The sequence below is a fragment of the Crocuta crocuta genome, unplaced genomic scaffold, assembly GCF_008692635.1.
Source record: "Crocuta crocuta isolate KB4526 unplaced genomic scaffold, BGI_CrCroc_1.0 scaffold267, whole genome shotgun sequence".
Classification (NCBI taxonomy): domain Eukaryota; kingdom Metazoa; phylum Chordata; class Mammalia; order Carnivora; family Hyaenidae; genus Crocuta; species Crocuta crocuta.
In genome coordinates, this window is record NW_027531899.1 from 2,717,535 (window position 1) to 2,743,032 (window position 25,498).

General features: G+C 36.4%; 1 protein-coding gene across 1 annotated transcript in view; it reads right to left on the reverse strand.

Moving 5' to 3' along the window:
* Positions 1–7,819: 7,819 nt before the first annotated feature.
* The window catches only part of LOC144239602 (uncharacterized), a 42,999-nt gene continuing 25,320 nt past the window's right edge, over positions 7,820–25,498 (reverse strand). Inside the window, 4 exon segments of the mRNA XM_077773692.1 lie at positions 7,820–9,156; positions 9,159–10,976; positions 16,395–16,490; positions 16,800–16,926. Coding sequence (XP_077629818.1) covers positions 9,077–9,156; positions 9,159–10,976; positions 16,395–16,490; positions 16,800–16,926 — 2,121 coding nt within the window. The 3' untranslated portion in view covers positions 7,820–9,076.

Here is a 25,498-nt window from a genome sequence, read left to right on the forward strand (position 1 = left end):
GAGAGAGAAGAAATGAACTACTAAAACAACCAAAAACAAACAAACCCACACAACAAAATGGCAATAAATACAAAGTTGTCAATAATTACTTTAAATGTAAATGGAATAAATGCTCCAATCAAGAGATAAGGTGGCTAAATGGATTAAAAATCAAGACCAACCTACATGCTGCCTACAAGAGACTTACTTCAGATCTAAAAGTTACAGACTAAAGCAGAATGGATAGAAAAGATTATGTGAATGGAAATGAAAATAATACTGGGGTAGCAATATTTATTAAACAAAATAGTCTTTAAAACCAAGGTGTGACAAGAGACGAAGAAGAGCATTATATGTAACAAATAGATCAATCCAACAAGATATTACACTTGTATATATTTGTGTGTTCAACATCGGAGTACCTAAATATATAAAGCTAATATTAAACAGACACAATGAGAGAAACTGATAACCATACAATAATAGTAGGGGTCTTTACCATCCTACTTATATCAGTGGATAGATCATCCATTTAGAAAATAATTTTTTTAAAAAAGCATTGGCCTTAAACACATTAGAACAGATGGATTGGCTTAAACACATTAGAACAGATATATACAGGACATTCCACTCCAGAATACATATTCTTCTCAAGTGCACATGGAACATTCTCCAGGATAAATCACATGTTAGGTCAGAAAACAAGTCTCAATACATTTAGAAGATTGAAGTCATATGAAGCATGACTTACCAACCACAATGGTATGAAACTAGGAATCAAGTAGAAAAGAAAACAGAAAAAACAAATACGTGGAGATAAAACAACATGGCCACTAAACAACCAATGGATCAACAAAGAAATCAAAGAAGAAATTTAAAAATACATTAAGGCAAATAAAAATGAAAACACAATATTCAAAATCTGTGGAATGCAGCAAAAACTGTTGTAAGACATCAATACAGGCCACCTCAGAAAACAAAAGGAAGGAAATCTTCCCAACTCATTCTATGAAGCCAGGATTATACTGATACCTAAACCAGACAAGAGGGAAAGGGGAAGGGAGGGAGGAAGGAAGGGAGGGAAGGGAGGGAAGGGAGGGAGGGAGGGATGGAGAAATGTTAGCAGTAATTATCCCTGATGAGCAAGGATGCTAAAGTCCTCAATAAAATATTGGCAAACAGAATTCAAAAATACATTATAAGAATCATAAACCATGAACAAGTGGATGGTTCCATATGTGTAAATTTATGTGATATACCATATAAGAAAACAAAGGATAAAAATGAGATTGTCAACAGATCCAGAAAAAACATCTGACAAAATTCATCATACATTTATGATAAAAACTCTCAACCAAGTGTTTATTAAACAGGGAATGGACATCAACATAATAAAGGCTATATATGACAGACCACAGCTAACACCATACTTAGTGGTGAAAAGCTAAAAGCTTTCCTCTGAGATCAGGAAAGACAAAAATGCCTCCTCTCACTTTAATTCATGATAATATTGGAAATCCTAGCCACAGTAATTAGGCAAGAAAAATCCATAGAAGGCATCCAAATCAGGAAGGAAGAAGTTAAACCATCATTACTTGCAGATGACATTATGCTATATATAGAAAACCCTAAAATTCCATCAAAAAATTAATAGAATAAGTGAATTCAGTGAAATTGCAGGATACAAATGAATATACAAAAATCTAAAAAAGAGGAGTATACAAAAATCTGTTACCTATCTATATGCTAATTATCAGAAAGAGAAATTAAGAATATAGTCTCATTTACAATTGCATGAAAAAGAATAAAGTACCTAGGAATAAATTTAACCAAGGAGGTGAAAGACCTGTACTCTGAAAACTGTAAAACAATGATGAAGGAAATTGAAGATGACACAAACAAGGGGAAAATACTGTGCTCATTGATTAGAAGAATCTATACCCAAATGTCAATGGCAGTTTTCACAAAACTGAAAGAAATCATTCTAACATTTGAAGAGAACCCCAAAACACCCCAAAACATCCAAAGCAATCTTGAGAAAGCTGGAAGTCTGCTGATTTCAAGCTATACTACCAAGCTATAGTAATCAAAATAGAATGGCACTGGCACAAAAAAAGACATATACATCAGTGGAATAATATATATATGTATATATATATATAGCCCAGAAATATACCCAAGCTAACATGGTCTAGGATAAAGGAGGCAAGAATATACAATGGCAAAACCTCTTTTATAAATAATGTGGGGGAAAACTGGACCAGTTTCTTATATCATATACAGGATAAAATCAAAATGGATTAAAGACTTAAATTTGAGGCCTGATACCATAAAATTCCTAGAAGAAAACATAGGCAGTAAACTCTGAGTCTTAGCAATCCCTTTTTGGCTCTCCTTAGGCAAGGACAGCAAAAACAATACACAAATGGACTACATCAAAGCAAAAAGCTACTGCATTGCAAAAGAAACCATCAATAAAAAGAAAAAGCAATCCACTGAATGGAAGAAGTTAAATTTTCCAGTAGTATATCCATTAAGAATCCGTTAACATTCAAAATATTTAAAAATCTCATACAACTCAATACAAAAATAATCTGATTAAAAGAGAACAGAAAATCTGAATAGACATTTTCCCAAGGAAGATGACACATGAAAACTTGCTCAACACCACTTAACCATCAGAGAAATGCAAATAAAAACCACAATATTATTTTGTATGTATCTATCAGAAAGGCTTTTGTTAAAAAATAAAAAATAAAAAAGACAAGTGTTGACAAAGATGTGGAGAAAAGGGAGCCCTTGTGAACTGTTGGTGGGAATGTGAGTTGGTGTAGTCGCTATGCGAAATACTGTGTAGGTCCTCTAAAAATTAAAAATAGAAATACCATAAAATCTAGTAATTCTACTTGTAGGTAATCACTTGGAAGAAAATATACCAATCCAAAAACACGTTTTGTATCCCTATGCTCATCACAGAATTATCTACAATAGCCATAATATGGAAACAACCTAAATGTCTATGGATAGATGAATGGATAAAGAAAATCATGGTTTGTATCAACAGAATATTATTTGGCCATGAAAAAGGACAAAATTGCCAATTGTGACAACATGGACGAACCTAGATGGTATCATGCTATGAGAAATAAGTCAAGACGAAAAAATATTATTTCACTTCTGTGTGAAATATAAAAAACAAATTAAAAAAATTGAAACACTCAGAGAACAAACTGATGGTTAGTGGGCAGTATGTAGTTTGGACAAAATAGTGAAGGGTCTTAGGTACAGTCAGTTATAAAATAAGACGGGATGTAATGTACAGCATAGGGAATATAGTCAATAATACTTACTGAAAGAATTTTGTATTGTGAGAGATAATAACTAGATAACCGTGGTGACCATTTTGTTATGCATATATTGACTCACTATGTTGTACATCTGAAACTAATATTGTATGTCAGTTATTCCTCAATTTAATCAGAAGGGGAAAAAAGAATGAAAATATAAAACTAATCTTAGAAAACAGAAGTAAATCTTCCTGATGTTGGATCTGTCCATGGATTTTTATATCTGACACCAGAAGCAAAAGAAAGAAAAGACAAATTGGAGTTCATAAAAACTATAAACTTTTGTCTATGAAAGGACCTTATCAAAATGAAAAGAACATACATATTGGGAGATAATGTTTGCAAATCATGCATTTGGTTTGTCTTCTGGTTATCTTTTTGATTTTGATAATGAACAGGAAAATGAAGATGAATTAAAAGTATCTACTGAATGGGGCGCCTGGGTGGCTTAGTCGGTTAAGCGTCCGACTTTCGCTTAGGTCATGATCTCGCGGTTTGTGGGTTCAAGCCCTGCATCGGGCTCCGTGCTGACAGCTGGCTCAGAGCCTGGAGCCTGTTTCAGTCTGTGACTCCCCCTCTCTCTGACCCTCCCCTGCTCACGCTGTCTCTCTCTCTCTCCTAGAAATAAATTAAAAAAAAAAAAAGAAAAAGAAGATGGAAATTCTTCCCCCTCCTCCATTTTATTGAGATACAGTCAACATACTGCACTGTATTAGTTTAAGATATAAAGCATAATGATTTGACTTACCTGTGTTGTAAAACAACACTTCTATAGGTATGAAAAAAAGAACTGTGATAAGAACTTTTAGGATCTACTCTCTTGACTTTAAAATAAACCATATAACAGGGGCACCTGGATGGCTCTGTTGGTTAACTGACTTTGGCTCAGGTCATCATTTCATAGTTCACGAATTTGAGCCCCACATCAGGTTCTGTACTGACAGTGTGGAGCTTACTTGGGATTCTCTCTCCCATCTCTTTCTGCCCCTCTCCCACTCTCTCAAACTAAACGAAACGAAACGAAATGAAACCATACAGCAGTGTTAACCATAGTCCTCATGTACATNAAATTTGAGCCCCACATCAGGTTCTGCACTGACAGTGTGGAGCTTACTTGGGATTCTCTCTCCCATCTCTTTCTGCCCCTCTCCCACTCTCTCAAACGAAACGAAACGAAACGAAATGAAACCATACAGCAGTGTTAACCATAGTCCTCATGTACATTATATCTCTAGTATTTATAACTGGAAGTTTGTATTTTTGTCCCCCTTTATTCAATTTCCCTTTTCCCTATTTCTCTCCTCTGGTAACCACAAAATTGACCTCCTTTTCTAGGAGTTAGTGTGATCACAAAGTATTTGTCTTTCTCATTTGACTTCACTTAGCATAATGCTCTCAAGTTCCAGCCATGTTGTCGCAAACGGCAGGATTTCTCTCTTTTGGATTTCCTTTCTTATGGCTGAATATTCCACTGTATTCTTTATCCAATTCATCCATCTAATCTGTAGACACTTAGCTTGTCCCCTTACCCTAGCTACATAAATAATCTTTGTACGAACACAGAAGTGCAGATACCTCTTCAACACAGTGTTTTTGTTTCTTTTGGATATATTTCCAGAAATAGAATTGCTGGATTATATAGTTTTTGTTTTTTAAAGGAAACTGCATACTATTTTGCATAGTGGCTGCTCCAATTATGATATCACCAACAGTGCACAACTGTTGCCCTTTCTCCACATCCTTGCCAGCATTTATCTGTCTTTTTGATGATAGCCATTCTAACAAGAGTGAAGTATTATCTCATTGTGGTTTTGATTTACATTTCCTTAATTACTAGTATGTTGAGCATCTTTTCAGGTACCTGTTGGGGCATTCATGTATCTTCTGCTCAAGGGATTCAAAGCCTAACACAATTCAGCTTGGTTGTAGCTCTGCTCACTTCAATTAAGAAAAAAAAGCAATCAGCTTTTCACCCTCCCCTTTATCAGAGCCCAGTGAGGAACTAAATTTCTATTCCTACCCAACAAACTATAGCAACAAGGTGTGGTGCTAGCTATCACTGTTTCCTCTCCATCCTCCACACCTCTGATTTAGCTAGGCTGAATAAGGAGCTTAACTTCTATCCCTACCCACTGAAAATGAGGTATCAGTGTTCCACTTTTGCTTGGGTTGAGTCAGTGGGGCTCAGCGGGAACATCCACACCCACCTGTGCCCTCAAGCTATGCCTAAACTTACCTGCAGAAAGGAGGTTAAGTAGGAACTAGAGTCTCAGCACACAACACACAAAATATCCAGGAGAAAAATGAAAATCATTCATACATCATATTAAAGAACAGGAAAATCTAAACTTAATGAGAAGATGATTTCAAGACACGTCAATACTAAGGTAATTGTAGTTATCTGGCAAGGAATTTAAAGCAACCATCATAAAATGGCTCCAAATGAACAAAACATGTACATACTTGAAACAAATTTAAAAAAAAAACCTCAACAAAGAAAAATATAAAGATGAAATATTTTGAAAATTACAGTAACCAAAAGACTAAGTGTCCATCAACAGATGAATGGATCAAGAAGATGTGGTTTATCTATACCATGGAATACTTACTACATGGCAATGAGAAACAATGAAATCTGGCCATGTGTAGCAACATGGATGGACCTTGAGGGTGTTATGCTGAGCGAAATAAGTCAGGCAGAGAAGGACAAATATCATCTGTTTGCACGTATAGGAGGATTAGGAGGAACTTGACGGAGGAACAAGGGGGAGAAGAAGGGCGGAAATGGTGGGGGAAAGGGAGAGAGGCAAACCATGAGAGACTCTTGAATGCTGACAAAAACTGAGGACTGATGGATGTGGGGGGAGGGGGGGATGGGCATGGAGGAGGACACTTGTGGGGATGAGCACTGAGTGTTACGTGGAAACTAATTTGACAATAAACTATTCGAAAAAAAGAAAATTACAGTAACCAAAAGACTCAATGGATGTGCTCAGGAATAGAATGGAGAGTACAGGTTAAAGTATCAGTGAACTAGGGGCGCCTGGGTGGCTTAGTCGGTTAATCGTCCAACTTTCGCTTAGGTCATTATCTTGCGGTTCGTGGGTTCGAGCCCCGCGTTGGGCTCTGTGCTGACTGCCAGCTCAGAGCCTGGAGCCTGTTTCAGTCTGTGACTCCCTCTCTCTNGAAATAAATAAAAATATTTAAAAAAAGGTTATATAGTGTAGGTTCCATTTATAAAAAACTCTTGATATATTATAGAATATATATCATAATCTTGAGATTATATATTAGTGCTTGCCAAAGGTAAGGAGTGGGAAGCATGGAGGGGAAAAGGGTTATTGGTGTGACTACAAATGGATAGAACAAGGGGTTTTGTGGTGTTGGAAGTTCTGTACGTTGATTGTGGTGGTAGTAAGAGAAATCTACAGGAGATAAAACTTTAAAGAACTACACTGACACATAGAAGTACATGTAAACCAGTGAAATCTGATAACATGTACAGATTGTGCCACTGTAAAATTTAATATTGTACTATAGCTATGTACAATTTAACATTAGGGGAAATTGGACCTACGGTACACAAACTAAACAGTACTATAGGGTATTATTTCTGAAACTTCCTATAAACCTATAATTATTTCCAAATAAAAATACCTTTGGAAGTCCCAGTAGAAAATAAAAGACAAAATATATGAATGAGCTATTCACAGAAAAGTAAATTTGAGTTCCATATATATTTGAAAGGTCTGAATATATAACGTCTTATATATGTGGTACAGTAAGCTTTCACACCCACTGGGCACATACCCCACACATATAAAATCACCAGCATCTGCATGGCCATTTAAGGATTCAGAAACCAAATAAAGCTTTGTTGAGATACGCTAAAACTCCCTCTGGTCTGATGCAGGCATCTATCTTTGGCTTGACATGTCAGAACACTATTCACATTTCACAGTATATATGAATGGTCTCTACTCAATATGAAACCAAGCCAAACATAGGGGTTTCCCCCCAAGGGGAGAGCCAATTATTCCAACAATTAACTGGGGTTTTTTGTTTTAGCTTCTTCACTGCTTTCAGCTGAGGGAGAATTTGTGTTTGAAATAAACAATCTTAAGACTGGTATCCATACATACACACACACACACACACACACACACACACACAGGTTTTTATTACCTGAATTAACACTATGAGGAGAGGGTAAGCAAAGTATCATCTTAATTCAGGTTTGATTTGTGTATTAATAAAGAGAATTTCCTATAAATTTTAGTATTTGATCATAAAGAATCCATTTTTAAGTTGTTTCTATAGGTCGTGTTCCCATTTGATTTTTATTTTAGAGAAATTAGGAAAATAAGGAAAGGCAAGAAATACAAAAATAGCAACATAATCTTGACAACCTGATTTGTTGCCACCATTGTATATGCTTTCATTCTTTTTATTATAAAGAAATGTTACAGGTAAATATAACAATTCCATTTAAACCTCTCCCATTTCCTGAAAGGCAACCAATGTTGTAGGTAGATTTATGACCAATACACAGTACTGTTCTTTGCATTATTTTATTAAACTTATAGAAATGTTACATCTTTTCATTGTACATTTTCTCTCAATATTATATACTGTGATCTACGTAACTATATGTAACATTTGTACCCTCTAAATATTGTATTCTATCATAGCAGTAATTACATGGTATTAATTTATCATTCTACTGACGAGAACTTATGTCCAATTTAGTGTAATACAAACCACGATGCAGTGAACAGAGATGTATATCTCGTGCCCGTATGTGTGTGCCTCTGAAGCCAATACACCAAAAGAGAAATGACAGCTTCATATTTGTGTGTTCTTAGAGTAATCCTGTTACTCTAAAATAATAAATCTATTTTACTTTTGTCATAGTTTTAGAATTTTGCTTTTTATATTCTGGCCTTCAATCTATCTGGACTTTATTTTTGTATATGGTATAGAGAGCTATCATTTTTTGTTCATTTGAATCTTCCATTTATTGAATAGGCCATTCTTTCCAATGACTTCAGTAGCACTATCATACACAAAATTTCCATATCGCCCTTCTCCAATCCTTGTATCTAATTTACTTATCAAGAACACATTGTTCAGACACCAGCTTTAAATAAAGTGTGCAATGCTATCTAGCAGACCGTCTTCTCTTTTTTCACTGTTGTTTCTGCTATTTGTGGTCCTTTATATTCCTATGTAAAACCTTAAATCAGTTCGTGAAATTCCTAAAATTAGTGAAAACTCTGAGTGGAAGTACCTTAGAGATCTATGAGAGAATTTATGTTTTTAAAAATGTCACCTTTTCAGATAATGTTATTTTTTTCAAAATTTCAGGTGTTATAATGTGCCCTTAAAAACATTTTATAATTTTATATATATTCATGCCTTGTAATTCTGTGTTGTGTTTATCCTTAGACATTTTATATCAACACAATTTTGAATCAAATATTTCTTGTATAAGAGGTTATTTTTATAGTTTCTCTTCCCCCCGATCTTCTTAATACATTGGCTAGGAGCTCAACTGTAAATATTGATATGCTAATAGTAGATATCTTGTTTCAATTTTAGTAAGAATTCTGAGTAAGTATCAATAGATGTCTGTGAAGGTTTTTGATGTTCAGCTTATTCATTTCACAATTTGTCACCTTGGTAAAAATTCTCGTTTCACAAATGTGTGACTTCTTCAAAAAAGGCTTCCACAGTCATAGTTTTCTGTACTAGAACTGATTATGTGAAAGGAGGTGCTGAGTCTTTCTGAAGGCTCTTCCATATTCACAATATTCATAGTGTTCTACTGAGTATGAATTCTCTGGTGTCTAACAAGGTGTGACTTTTGGCTAAAAGCCTTACCACACTCATAACAATGATAGGGCTTCTCACCCGTATGTTTTCTCATATGAAGTGTAAGAGAAGAGATTTGAGAGAAGGCTTTTCCACATTTACTACAGTCAAAGGGCTTCTCACCTGTATGACCTCGTATATGTATAGTAAGGGATGAGCTTTGGGAGAAGGCTTTTCCACATTTATTACATTCATAGGGTTTCTCACCTGTATGGCCTCTCATGTGCACAATAAGAGAAGTTCTTTGAGAGAAAGCTTTTCCACATTCATTACATACATAGGGCTTCTCACCAGTATGACTCCTCATATGTAAGTTGAGCAACGAGCACTGAGAGAAGGCTTTCCCACATTTATCACATTCATAAGGCTTTTCTCCTGTGTGACTTCTCAGATGAAGAGTAAGGGATGCAATTTGAGAAAAGGCTTTACCACATTCATTACAATCATAAGGTTTTTCTCCAGTGTGAACTTTCTGATGTGTAATAAAGTTTTGCTTTTGGCTGAAGGCTTTGCCACATTCATTACATTCATAGGGTTTCTCTCCAGAATGAATTTTTTCATGAGCAATGAGATTTGATTTCTGGCTAAAGGCTTTGCCACATTCCTTACATATGTAGGGTTTTTCTCCAGTATGAATTCTCTGGTGTCTAACGAGATTTGACATCTGAATGAAAGCTTTCCCACATTCATTACATTCATAAGGTTTCTCTCTAGTATGAATCTTCTGGTGTGTAATGAAGTTTTTCTTGTGGCTGAAGGCTTTTCTACATTCCTTACACTCATAAGGTTTTTCACCAGTATGACTTCTCATATGTACAGTAAGGGCTGAACTTTGAGAGAAGGATTTTCCACACTCATTACATTCATAGGGCTTCTCACCCGTATGAATTCTTACATGTATAATAAGCATGGAAAACTGAGAGAAGGCTTTTCCACATTTATCACATTTATAAGGTTTTTCTCCTGTATGACTTCTCATGTGAAGAGCAAGGGATGCAATTCGAGGGAAGGCTTTACCACATTCATTACATGCATAAGGTTTCTCCCCAGTATGAACTTTCTGATGTGCAGTGAGGCTTTGCTTCTGGCTGAATGCTTTTCCACACTCATTACATTCATAAGGTTTCTCTCCAGTATGAATTTTTTCATGATCAATAAGATTTGATTTCTGGCTGAAGGATTTCCCACATTCCTTACATGCGTAGGGTTTCTCCCCAGTATGAATTCTTTGATGCCTAATGAGATTTGACATTTTAATGAAAGCTTTCCCACATTCATTACATTCATAAGACTGCTCCCTACTATGAGTTTTATGATGTTTAATGAGTTTTTCCTTGTGGCTGAAGGCTTTTCTACAGTTTTTACATTCATAGGGTTTCTCTCCAGTATGAATTCTGAGGTGTCTGATGAGGTCCAAAGTTTGACTGAATCCTTTCCCACAGTGATTACACTTAAAGGGGGTTACTACAAGATGCGCTGGGCTAATGACAAATGATTTCATAGGTTCATTATATTCAGAATGTTCCTTTCTTATAAAGATTCTATCATTATTGTGACAGTCAAAATTATTATGTTCTAAACACTTTCCAAATAAGTCATATTCATAGAGATTGTGACTGGAAGGAAAAAAGTCCAAGTTAAGAGGAAATGCACTGGCAAATTTCTTATGACATTCATTGACTTTTTCTTCAGTCAGTGTTTTTGTGAATTTATCTTCAGATTGTGTCAAAAGTCTGTCCTGGATTTTCTGATGCTCATCAATTCCCCATACTTCTCCTAAAACAGATTGCAAATAAATATCACTTGAAATATTTTCCAGAATTGTAACGTGAAGAAAATTTCAGAAAATATGCTATTATGGGATCGATTCTCGGTTTAAGACCATTTCCCGTTATAAAGCAAATTTCATGTGCATGTATCTCATATTTTCTAAGCTTTAGGAAATTCCAGGAAAAATATGAGTGGAGAAAGATAGTTAGGAATACAAATAACTTTGATTGTGTTTAAAAATGGGATCCGAAACAAAACAGGTAAACCGTTGGGTAAATAAAAGGGAGAATGCAGATATACAAATAAAGTAAGAAGTGACAGAGGAAAAAACAAAAACAGGAAGTTAAAAATCATAAAACTATTTTGAGGGCTCTATTAAAATATAATTTTATAAAGAGCTTGACATAAATAATTTTCTGAAAAATGCAAATTACCAAAACTGTACCTGTAAGAGGTAGAAACCTATATAAACCAACTTCCGCAAAATGAACAGAAAAATACAAAAAAGCAATCCCTCAAAAACAAAACACATCAAAAGGCCCAGAGAGGTTCACATGGGCATTTGAATAAACACTTAAAGGACATTTCCTTTCATGCTCTGCAGAATGTTATAAAAGAAAAAAAAAGAAGAATTCTCATTTTTGTGTGTGCAAAACAAACTTAATATTAACACCAAAATCTGACAAAGATGACAACCATAAAAGCAAACTATACACCAATTTTACTTATGAATATCAATGTAAAAATTCTCCCTAAACTATCAAAGTGACCCAGAAGGAAAAAAAAAAAGTGACCTAGAGCACATTAAATATAAGATACATCATAATTGAGTAGGTTTTTTTCCAGGTACATCCATATGTTTTGCTATTGGATAAATCTGTATCTAATCAGCAAATATATTAATAGGTCAAAAGTAAAAAATCAAGTAATCATTTCCAAAGATATTTTTTAAAGTGATAAAACTAAACATTTATTTTCCATAAAGAAGCCTTCAAAAAATGGGACTTATTTAACTTGAGAAAAAGTACAGTACAACTTAAACACTTATATATACTTAAATCACCATTTTTAATAAGAAAAATCTGCTGCCCCAAAAAGAAAAATCCCAAAGCACTAACATTAAAGTTAGTACTGTCACCACTACAGTACTGGATAGCACATTAACAGAAGAAATTATAGGTATATAAACTTGGAAAGTATAAGATTAACATTTTGGTTAACAGTAAAACAATTTACCTGCAAAATCAAGAGTAAAAAATCATTATAAAAGATAAAAACTTCATTATATTCACTATAATAGGAAATTAATATTTATTTAGTTTCAATAACATTCATATATATAAAACTATTTAGAAAACGTAAGACTCATAATCACAACAAAAAATATGAAAAATATGAGAACAAATTAATAAATGTCACAAAATTACAGAAAACTAAATGCACGCACAGATTTGACCAAATGGATAGGTGTTATGGGCCAATTTGTATGTATCACAAAAAAGATAGGTTGAACTCTTAATCCCCATCACTACAGATGGAATTAGTTAAAATGAAGTCATACTGGAGTAGGGTAACTCCTAATCTACTATGACTGGTGTTATAAAAAGGAGGCAATGTGAAGAGACAGAAACGCAGAACACCATGTGAAAATAAAGACAGAGATTGGAGTTACAGTATCACCAGCCAAGGAATGTCTGGGGCTACTAGCAACTAAAAGAGGGGAAGGAAAGGTCCTTCCTCTACAGGCTTCAGATGGTGCATGGCCTGCCAACATCTTGATTTAATATTTTTAGCCTCCAGAACTGTGAGAATAAATTCCTGTTATTTAAAAACAATTTTTTTTTAATGTTTATTCATTCTTGAGAGACAGTGTGAGCAGGTGAGGGGCAGAAAGAGAGGAAGACAGAATCTGAAGCAGTCTCCAGGCTCTAAGCTGTCAGCACAGAGCCCGATGTGGGGCTTGAACTTGTGAACCATGAGATCATGACCTGAGCTGTACTCAGACACTTAAAGACGCTTAACTGACTGAGCCACACAGGTGCCCCTAAAGTCCTGTTATTCTAAGGCACTCAATTTGCTACACTTTGTTATGACAGTTCTAGAAAGCTAAGAATAAAGGAATTATCACATTGCTGGAAAAGAACATTCAATGGTAAAAATGGCACTTATTCACAAGCTAACCTAATTTCAATTAAATTTGTTTGAAAATATATGTAAGTAACAGCTCAAAGGAAAATGAAGATAGCAGTTGTCACCTTAGAAATGAGATGTGTAAGAGAAGAACTACTTTTCAATATGTACTCTAAGCATGTATATGTATCTTAAAAAGTACATAAAGTTGTTCTGAATACTGCAGTAATAAAGTGAGAAGAAACAATGGGCAGGCAAAAATTGGATCAAAGAGCTGGAACATAAAACTGGAAAAGCCATGATTGGATAGGGAAAACATATGTACTGTGAGCAAAAGGGAAAACAAAGAGTGAAAATTGAGCTTAAATATGGTAGAAGAAATACATGAATTTATCTCATCTCACCCCAAAGCACACCAATGTGAGGTAAAGAAAGAAAAATGTATAAACTAACAAAGACAAAGACCATTCTGCCCTAAAGGAGACAGAGGATATCTTAAGAAATGAAAGCAGAGGGGCGGCTGAGTGGCTCAGTCAGGTTAGGCGTCCAACTCTTGATTTAGGGTCAGGTCATAATCTCACTGTTGTGGGATCAAGTCCTGTATCAGGTTCCATGGTCAGTTTGGGATTCTCTGTCTCTGCCCCTCCCCTGTTTACTCACTCTCTCTCTCTTACAAAATAAACACTTAAAAGAGAAAAAAAAGGAAGCAGAAATGCTACAGAGTTGGGGACCTGAGGCAGAGGAATAGAGAGAAAAAGAACTGGCTCAGCATAGAGAGAATAAGTGCAACTCTACATACTGAAGGTTAAATTTAGTTCCTTGTTGCTTCTTAGTTCTGAGATGGGAAAATGGAGACTTTTCTCCCTCTCTGCCAGACTAAGAATAAAGGAAGGGAAAAATTACTGTGAAATTGTAAAGCAGATAAAGTTAGAAACTTGGTTGCAGATTACAAATATAGAAAAGAAGGCAGAATACTAAGCTTTTGGGCCACTTCAGTTAGGGGGAAAAAAAGCTTAATTAAGCAAAAGATTTTGAAGAAGGTATGACTAGGTTGCCAAAGTACTATACCAACAGACATGAAAGGGCCAAAAAGATGTAGGCAAAAAGGCAAAAACAAGGAAGAATTTCTAAAAGTACAAAATACTGCTACTGAATTTTTTTTAAAGCAAATGAGTTAAAATTTTGAGAGCTGAAGAGAGAATGAGTAAACTGGAAGATATATCTGAAGTAATTACTGAGAAGGCCACAAAGAGAAATAAGGAAGCAGAAAGTAGTAAAGGAAATGAAAAAAAATATGGAGGGAAAAAAGATCTAGCTTCCATCTTTAGGAGTCTTAGAAGGAGGGTGTTGAGAAAATGAACGAAAGCAAATATCTGATGATGTTGGCTTAGGAATGTGCAGATTTAATGAGTACAAAAATAAGAGAATACTATAGGTAATTTTATACCAACAGATTGGAAAATATGGATGAAACGAGTTGTTACAGACTACCTTGGAACATCAGTATATGGTAAACCTTTACAGATACAGAGAAAACTTAAATATTTATGGAAATGACATTGTTCAACTCTGTGAAAATTAATCTGAAAACCAGAATTAAGTAGTTTTCTAAAACAATATAACCTGTTATGTCAAAAATTAATGCCAAAAGAGACAAAACATCTGCATGAAATTCATAAAGTAATAATTGAAAAAAGTTGTCAATGCACTTTCCCTTGATAATCCACAAGGTCCAAATGGGCAAACAAGTAAGATAAACCAAAACTTTTTTTTTATGTTTAGTTTTTTGAGAGACAGAGCATGAGTGGAGGAGGGGCAGAGAGGGAGACAGAGAATCTGAAGCAGGCTCCAGGCTCTGAGCTGGCAGCACAGAGCCCGATGCAGGGCTTGAACTCATGGCCCACGAGATCATGACCTGGGCTGAAGTCGGAGGCTCAACTGACTGAGCTACCCAGGTGCCCCAGATAAACCAAAACTTTAAGGGAGTTATACACCAATACTACTGCAAGTATTCCAGAACAAGAAGAAATGCTTCTAAATTCTATTTAGGAAACCAGTGTAAAACTGACTTCAAAGCCTGAAAAAGTTGGAACAATTAATTAAATTCATGGCAAATATGTGAGGATGAGTAATTACTAAGAAATATGTAGACATAATTCGTACATATACACAAAAGGAAAAGATCATAGGATAATCTCCTGTAACAAAAGATTGTTGTTTTAACTAAATGAACATTAAAAAAAACTTAAGGTGGCAAAAACTACTTCAAAGAGGAATGACCAACTGTGAAAATATACCGGAAAAAACATACAACAGATAAAAGACTAATCACATCAATATATTCATAGAAATTAAGAATTCAACAGAAAAAAGGGTAGAGGACATAAACCATTTATAAAGAAATCATTTTTAGCATATGAAAACATCCTTGACAATACCATAATAAAGGAAATACAAATTCAAACTATAATAAATTGTTTTTTACCTATTGGCAAAATTTTTTAAATGCTAGGACTGTATTGGCAGAAATTGTTGGTAGAAATAAAAATGTTAGTTTCCTTGGAAGGCAAAAAAAGACTTGGCAATACCTACCAAACTAGAAATATACGTATAAATGTATATATATCTATTGTCTATAGGTGTATTCATATATATATAAGTATTATGTATATATGCGTGTAACAGAAATGTGTGCAGAAATACATGACAAATATAGCAGAAAATGGAAGCTAGGAGAAAAGTATCACAGGCTTTAAAACTTACTGAGTAAAAGGGTTGTAGCCATTACTAAAGTATGAGAGCAAAAGCTAAAAATACAGTGGCAAATGTGACTATGAGTACAAAATACAATGCTGAGGCATTTATAATGAAAGGAGTAAGATAAAGTAGAAAGGCCTATGAATGTCAACAGTTTATCCAAACAGCTACAATTCTGTGAATATGTGAATGCAAAAGGAAAGGATCTTATGTAACAAGGTGGGCAGAGAGACTGAAGATGCTAATAACAGAATGACTGTCAAAGTAAAGCTGGATATGAATTAGGAAATATTGATATCTAGCACGCAAGTAAAAAAGCCAACTGGTCCTTTAAGTTCTGTGGAAAGAAGAATGTTATCTAGAAAAGACATCTTAGGTTAGTAAAGAATTCACAAATTCACACAAATTATCACTATTAATGTCTACAATCTTTAGGAAAATATTTTTGAAGAATGTTTCAGAGAGCTCACAGGTCATGGATTAACCATTAAAGGGTCCTGGCCCCTCCTTACCTGTCTGGTTCCCTCCCTGACTAACCTGGACAGTGTCTCCTTAACACTTCTTCCTCCACCACCCAAGGTTCTTCTTCTTGTTCCAACTTGAAAATCACATCAGGTTTGGTAAATGGACAGCCTGTCAAAGGACAGTAACATAACATTTGGGCATAAATACCAGGAACAAAAAAATCATTCAAGAATTGAGGCTCACTCAGACAAACCAGGCTTTCTGAAGGACAAGAAGTGTGGTTTAGGGGATGCAGCCCCTGAAACATAAGCAAGGATGACCTTTTATTTTAAAAGCTGCAGCATGCACATTCTTGCGAGCAAAGGCACCTAAGGCCAAACTCACTCTAACATTGAAAGGTTCCACAAATTTTAGAAGTCTGAGGGAAAAAAGGTACTTTACTCCCAGAATTTGAGTTATACAGGACAATAGCCTTACCCACTGTGATTAAGTTGTTGTAGTTTTCTAGCATCACATTCCGGTACAGGTTCCTTTGAGCAGGATCCAACTGTTGCCACTCTTCCTGGGTGAAGTCAATAGCCACATCTCTGAACGTCACCGTCCCCTGTAACAACATACTCTTGCTCAATCTGAAATCATCCATCTTAAATGACAAAACAAATTGAACCATATAGTATGCAAAGGTAAGAGGTTATTTAAAATTTTTCCTGGTTTTGCTATTTTCTAAAAGAAAGAACATATTAGTAACATTCTGTCAGTTTATGTTCATTCACAAAATTAGCAAGCACGTATCTTTAAATTTTTTTAATGTTTATTTTTGAAAGAGAGAGAGAGAGAATGAGAATGAGTGCAAGAGCAGGGGAGGGTCAGAGAGAGAGAGGGAGACAGAATCTGAAGCAGGCTCTAGGCTCTGACTTGTCAGCACAGAGCCTGACACAGGGCTTGAACTCACAAACTCCAAGATCATAACTTGAGCTGAAGTCAGATGCTTAAGTACCCTGGCACCCCAATAAGCACATATCTTTAATACCTACCATGAGTTAAAGAGATCCAGGGCACCACTTTATAACTGAGTATGGAAAATGGGGGAATATAAAACTTTACTCAACTGGTCTGGGAACTCACTGGATGCCTGTGACTCACTGAGGCAGGAAAAAATGAAAATGAAAACTGGTTTGGACGGAAGCAGAAGCAGGTAGAGAATGGTATGCACAGTGTAAGTACAGTAGCAGTTGGAAGTATGGTTCATTAGAAGAAATCTAGGAAAATGAGGATTTATTGTTCATAAGCCTAAAATAAGGGCCTGCAGGAGTGAAAATAGGATATGATTGCTAACAAAGTTCACATATATTGAAAAAAGAGGACAAAAGACAGCATCATACAAATACCAGCAGATAAATTTAAAAATTCATTAACGGTTTTTTTAAAAGGTCTAAAGCCATGAGAAAATAGTATCAAGAAAGCTTTAGAAATACGTTCCAGATATGAGATACTGGTGACAAGTTTTTTGAGAGTAATATCTGAAATGTTCAAAAGAGTATAAACGTAAGAAAAACATCTTCAACAGCAATAGAACAAAGAGAGCTATCCAAACTTCCTGCCCTTTGAAGAGTTTATGAGAGACTGGGTAGGGTACAAAGGGAGCTAATTCACAATCAGTGTTTTTAGCAATTTATTTCTAGGTATAAAAGGACCCAGTGAATATGAACATCTACTAACACCAAGGGTTCAGAGTAGGCTGTGCGGCCGATAGAAATCCTCTTTTGGAATCCTTCCTAATAAATATTAAGGCCTTTGAAAAAAACAAGTTTAAGAAACCAAAGGCCATATGGCTGAATAAGACAGCCCTCATTTGTTTCCCTGCCTCAGCAACAATTTGGCCTCCACCTATGGACATGAGGTGCCTTTGTGGGAGCTGCTGGATAGAGCACCATATGTCAAGACACTCAGAGGGAGACTCGCCTACTTATGCAGTGGGTAACAGGCATGCAAGACCTCAGCCCCATATGTGGCCTCTGAAGTGACCCATAAACCAACGCTAGCCCCTCCTGGCTGTGGTCCAGGACTCCTGGAAAAAACTATCTTAAATCTGAGTGCCACTCTGAGTGCAGAACGAGGAGAGACCACAAACATGAGCTTTAGTGCTACCTTTTGGGAAAACAAAATAGAGGCTGTCAGCAAGCATCCTGCCTGGTGTGCGGACAGGGTCAAGAGAAGGCATCCAAACTTAAGAATTCTGCTACGAGAAGGAGCAAGAAGAGCGGAGCAAGTATATCCATAGAAGGTCTGAGAAAGCCTCAGAATCCCTAGCAGTGCTGACAGAAGTTGTATCTCTCCTGAAGGTAAAGACTGGAGAAGGTGACTGCTACTTCAAATGTGAAGACAGCAATGCAAAACTTTAAGGAACATGAAAAAACCAAGGACACATGATAGCCTAAAAGGATCAAACAATCTGCCAGAAACTGATCTCAAAGACATGGAAACATGCAATTTACCCAATAAAGAATTCAAAATAGCTGTTTCATTTTTATTTTTAAATTTTTTATTTAGTTTTGAGAGAGACAGAGTATGAGTGGGGGAGGGGGAGAGAGAGAGGGAGACACAGAATCTGAAGCAGGCTCCAGGCTCCGAGCTGTCAGCACAGAGCCTGACATGGAGCTCAAACCCACAAGCTGTGAGATCATGACCGGAGCCGGAGTCAGACGTTTAACAGACAGAGCCACCCAGATGCCCCATTATTGATTTATTTTTTAAATGTTCATTTATTTGAAGTGGGGAGAGAGAAAGAGAGGGGAAGGACACGAACATGAGGGAGAGGGAGAATCCCAAGCAAGCTCCATGCTCAGTGCAGAGTCTGACACAGGGCTCAATCTCAAGACTGTGAGATCATGACCTGAGCCGAAATCAAGAGTTGGACACTTAATTGACTAAGGTACCCAGACACCCCTCAAAATAGCTGTTTTTAGGAAACTCAAAGAGCTATAAGAAAACACAGAAACATAATGTCATATCAGAAAAACATACATGAACAAAATGATAAATTTCAGAGAGAAATCATAAAAAAGAACCAAACAAATTCCGGAGAAGAATACAAAATATGAAATAAAAAATGCACTAAAGAGCATCAACTTAATGAACGACATAAATGACAAGCCTACAAGTAACACACAATACTTAATGGTAAAAGGTCAGTAACAAGGTGAAGGTGCCCACTCTTACTACACCTATTCAACATAGTCCTGGAAGTCCTAACCAGAGCAATCAGGCAAAAAAAGGAAATAAAAGGTATAATGGGGCACCTGGGTGGCTCAGTCAGTTAAGCATCTGACTACCATCAGGTCATGCTCACAGTTTGTGAGTTCAAGCCCCACATCAGGCTCTGTGCTGACAGCTCAGAGACTGGAGACTGCCTCAGATTCTGTGTCTCTCCCTCTCTCTGCCCCTCCCTCACTTGTACTGTCTCAAAACTGAAAATAAAACATTAAGAAAAAAAAAAGAAATTAAAAGTATCCAAATAGAAAAGAAACAAATAAAACTGTCTTTGTTTGCAGATGATATGATCTTACATATAAAAAAATCTCCCAAAGATTCCACCAAAAAACTGTTAGAACTAATCAATCAATTCAGTAAAGTGCAGGATACAAAATCCACACACAGAAATCAGCTACATCTATACACTAACAACAAATATCTGTAGCAATATGAAAGAAAACCCCATTCATAATACCATCAAAAAACAATAAAATACTATGGAATAAATTCAACTGATGACATGAAGGATCTGTATAGTGAATATTACACTTTGATGAAAGAAATGGAAGAAGACACAAATGGAAAGCTATCCCATGTTCATGGATCAGAAGAATTAATATAGTTAAAGTGTCCATATTTCCCAAAACCATCAACAGATTCAATGAAATCCCTATCAAATTCCAATGGCTTTTTTCACAGAAATAGAAAAATAACCCGCTAACATTTGTATGGAGCCACAAAAGACCCCACATAACCCAAAGGAATCCTGAGAAAGAACAAAGCCAGAGACATCACCTTTCCTGATTTCAAACTTTAATACAAAGTTAGAATTATCAAAACAGCATAGTACTGGCACAAAAATAAACATATAGGCCAATGAGAATCAAGAATATAGAAATAAATGCATGCATACAAAGTCAATTAATATTTGACAAGGGAGTCAAAGGACAGTTTCTTCAACAAATGATGTTAGGAAAATTGGATAATCACATGCATAGAATGAAATTGAACCCCTAGTACAACATCCACTAAAAACGGGTTAAAAACTTATACATTAAGACCTGAAACTGTAAGTCTCCTAAAAGAGAACATAGGAAAAAACCAAAAACTACTTGACATTACTTTTGACAATGACTTTTTGGATATGACCTCCAAAGCACAAAAGCAAAAATAATTGAGACAACAATAAAATAAAAGCTTCTGGGGTGCCTGGGTGGCTCAGGCTGTTAAGTGTCCGACTTTGCCTCAGGTCATGATCTCACAGTTCATGGGTTCGAGCCCTGCGTCAGGCTCTGTGCTGACAGCTAGCTCAGAGCCTGGAGCCTGCTTCAGATTCTGTATCTCCCTCTCTCTCTGACCCTCCTCTGCCCATGCTGTCTCTCTCTCTCACAAATAAATAAAAACATTTAAAAAATTAAAAAAAAAAAACAAAGGAAACAAATAAAGTGAAAAGATGATCAGTAGAATATGGGAGAAATTATTTGCAAAACATATATCTGATATGGGGTTAATATCCAAAATAAATAGAACTCATACAACTCAATAGCAAAAAAATCAAACAATCTCTTGGGGCGCCTGGGTGGCTCAGTAGGTTGAAAGTCTGACTTTGGCTCAGGTCATGATCTCATGGTTCATGAGTTGAAGCTCTGCATTGGGTTCGCTGCTGTCAGTGTAGAGCCTGGTTTGAACTCTCTCAAAAATAAAAATAAACATTTAAAAAAATACACACACACACACGTATAAATAAAAATCAGACAATCTCATTAAAAAATGACTGGAGGACCTGAAAAGAGACTTTTCCAAAGAAAACCTATAAATGGCCAAAAGGTATGTGAAAAGATATATGACATCACTGGTCATAAGGGAAATGATGATTACCTCAAAACTACAATGAAGTATATCTCACAGCTGTTAGAATGGCTATTATCAAAAAGACAATAGATAAGAGTTGATGAGGATGTGGAGAAAAAGAAACTCTTATTCATTGTTGGTGGTAAAGCCATTATGCAAAAGAGAATAAAGTTTCCTTAAAAAATTAAAAATAGAACTGCCACATGACCCAGCATATATTGTTCTGAGCATACACCCAAAGGAAATGAAATCAGGATCTTGAAAAGATACCTACACTTCCATGTTCACTGCATTATTCACAACAGTCAAGATATACAAACAACCTATCTATGGATGAATAAAGAAGATGTGGTATACACACACACACACACACACACACACTGTAGTATTATTCAGCCATGAGAAAAGGAAATCCTGCCATTTGCAAAATGGGTAGACTCTGAGGGTATTATGCTAGACTCTGAAGGTGAAATAAGTAAGACAGAGAAAAACAAATACTCTATGATCTCACTTATATGTGAAATCTTAAAAAGCCAAACTCTTAGAAACAGAGTAGAGTGGTAGCACCAGGGACTGGGGAGTGGGGGAAATGGGAGGAGATGTTGGTCAATGTTAAGAATAGTGTATTATATACTTGGAAGTTGCTACTTGGAGGAGAGTAGGTCTTAATGTTCTCAACACAAAAAAGAAATAATTATGTAACAGAATGGAGAGGTTAGCTGATCCTGTGGTGGCATAATTTTGTAATATACAAGTATATCAAATCAACACTTTCGTATACTTTATTTTTTAAGGAAGCCCTGTGCCCAGTGTGGGGATTGAACTCACAACCCTGAGGTCAAGAGTTGCATGCTCTACAGATGGAGTCAGACAGCTGCCCTACCGCTGTACACTTTAAGCCTAAACACAGTATTATATATAAATTATAGCTCAATAAAGCTGAAGAAAGAAAGCAAAGTGTCAAATTTTTAACACCCTGAAATTCAGGGAGTTGTTGGCAATTCCCCTTAATTGGGATAAAGCCCTAACTAAGCTTGAACAAAACACCTGGTTAAGAAGTAGTGCTGAAGAGAAAACAAAATGTAGAAAGCTGGTCCTAATTACTTCAATAATCATATTGAAGCACAGGAGCATAGAGCATATAAGATGAATTCTTGCTAATACTGCCTCAGCCTCAGATTTCTCCTCAGGAAGATGGATCAATAAACTAGTAAATAAAATTTAAAAACCAAAAGATTTGGCAAGAAAATTCTAACTGCTCAAGAGTGAGAGAACTCAAAAAGTAATTATTAAAACTAAAAAATATTTAAGAAAAACAATGTAGTAAATATGAAAATATAAAGTCTTAAAATGAGAAATCTAGAACTTATATACATAAATCTCCGTATTTAAAAGTGATATTTTAAGCATAAATAATACAGGCAAATGTTTAACAATTTTAATGATGGAAAGTGAAATTAAAAACATACAGAATTAAAAAGTACATATAGAAACAATCTCAATGAAAAAGTTCAAGGAAATGAGTAATTTCGAAGGTAATATGGGAGGAAGGAGGAAAGATGGCAGAGTAGGATGATCTGAGCTCACCACTTTGTCACACAGACACACTGAGGTAACAGCTACATACATCTCTGCGACTAACCAAAAACAATCTGAAGACTGGTGGAGACAGACTGGTAGAATGAGCCTTCCACAGCTAATCATAGAGAAAGGGCCACTTTGCAAAGGGCCCTGGTGTGAGCTAACCACAAAATGGAGGGACATCATAAGCACGGAGAAGTGTGAGGATCAGACCCCACACCAGGCACACCAGGCACCGGAGACCTGCACTGAGAAGATGAGGCCCCATAAGGCCTGGATTTGAGCCAGGAAGGCTTATTTCCAGGATCTTTAAAAATCAGTGGGATTAACTCTAGCAGAGCTGAAGGGAAACAGGAAACTGCCCTGAAAGAGCCAGCATACTAAATAAGTTGGCCTGAGACAAAGCACAGAAACAGCAGTCTAAAAAGCAACTCAGGTATACGTGAAGAAGATTATTGACTAATCTTAGCAAGTGCTTGAGGGATAGGGAACAAAAGAGCTAGCGGGAGCCATTTCTTGTCTCCTTCCCCAATCCAGATAGCCAGGGGCTTGCAAAAGCCAACACTAACACGCTCCATCTACCTGCTAGCACTGGTGCCCCAATACAATGTTCCCCTACTGACCTCCTCCATCCAACTCATCTACCTCAGAAAGCATTCCTCCAAAGTAGCTCCTATTTCCTCACCCTAGTAGGCAGCTCTGGATAGACTGGTGCCACTCCAACTGATTCCTGCCCTGGGGACGGGGACAGATAACCCCACACACCCACGCACATCAGTTTCTGCAGCAGGGTCTCTCAGTTGTGTGTGCAGGGAGCAAACCCTGCCCTTTAGTGCACCTGCAGCTGTAGAGAGGCTTATTGTAGATAAGTAGGCTAAAAGCTGGCCCTATCCACCAATAAGCCCATGCTGGTGGCAGCCAGACCTCTCAACAAATCAGGGAGCAAACCCTGCCCGCTGTGCCCACAACAAGCAAAGCAGGTCACAGCAGCTGGCTTGGCTTAAGACAAATGCAGCAGCTCAGGCATCAGCATGAAGCATACACAGAGGACACCACTGGAGTACCTGGTTCTGGTCACCAGTGGGGACTGCATTATAGGGAACCACAGGACCTCTTCTACATAAGGCCTCATATTTCAAGTCCAGGAGATATAGGTCACCTACCTAATACACAAAAACATACACAGAAAATTAGACAAAATGAGACAGAAAAATATGTCTCAAGTGAAAGTGCAAGACAAAATCAGAGTAAAAAAGCTAAATTAAATGGAGATAAGCAATATGCCTGATAAAGAATTCATAGAAATTATCATAAAGATTCTGACCGGACACAAGAAAAGAGTGGATGAACTCAGAATTCAGCAAAGGGATAGAAAATATAAGAAAGAACCAATCAGAGCTGAAGAATTCAACAACTGATATTAAAAAAATACATTAGAGGAAATCAACAGCAGATTACAGGATGCAGAAGAACAGATGAGTGATCTGGAAGAAATGAAACAAGGTGAAAAGCAAAAGAAGGAGAAGAAGGAGAGGGAGGGGGAGAAGAGGAAGAAAGAAGAACGAAGAAGAATAAAGTAACAGCAGCAAAAGCAGAAGAATAGGTTAAGGGAACTCTGCATCATCATTAAGAGAAATAACATTTTGGGGAGCCTGGGTGGTTCAGTTGGTTAACCATCTGTTTGGCTAAGGTCATGATCTCACAGTTCTTGAATTTGAGCCCAGCATCGGGTTCTGTGCTGACAGCTGAGTCTGGCGCCTGCCTCAGATTCTGTGTCTCCCTCTCTCTGTGCCCATCCCCCACTCATGTTCTGTCTGTCTCCCTCTCAAAAATAAATAGACATTAAAAAATTTATATATTAAAAAAAGAGGAATAACATTTGTACGATAGAGATCTGAAAAGAAGAAAGAGAAGGGGGGGCAGAAAACATATTTGAAGAAACAGTAGCTGAAAACTTCCCTAACATGGGGGAGGAAAATAGACATCCAAGTCCAGAAGTCACAGAGAGCCCCAAACAAGATGAACCCAAGTAGGTCCAAACCAAGACACACAATTACAATGGCAAAAGTTGATAGAGAATTTTAAAGCAACAAAAGACAAGAAAAGTTATATACAAGGGAAACCTCCTAAGGTTATCAGCTGATATTTCAGCCGAAACTTCGTAGGCTACAAAAAACTGGCATGATATATTCAAAGTGCCAAAAGGGAAAAACCTGCAACCAAGACTACTCTACCCAACAAGATTATCATTCAGAATAAAAAGAGAGATAAAGAATTTCCCAGACAAAAAAAAGTTAAAGGAGTTCATCACCACTAAACCATCCTACCAAGAAATGCTCAAGAGAACTCTTTAAGTGGAAAGAAAAAACCAAAACTAGGAGTAAGGGAATTTTGTAAGGAAAAAACTTACATGTAAAAGCACACATATAGTAAAGGCAGTAAATTAATCACTAGGAAAGCCAGTATAGAAATTAAAGCACAAAAGCAGCAAC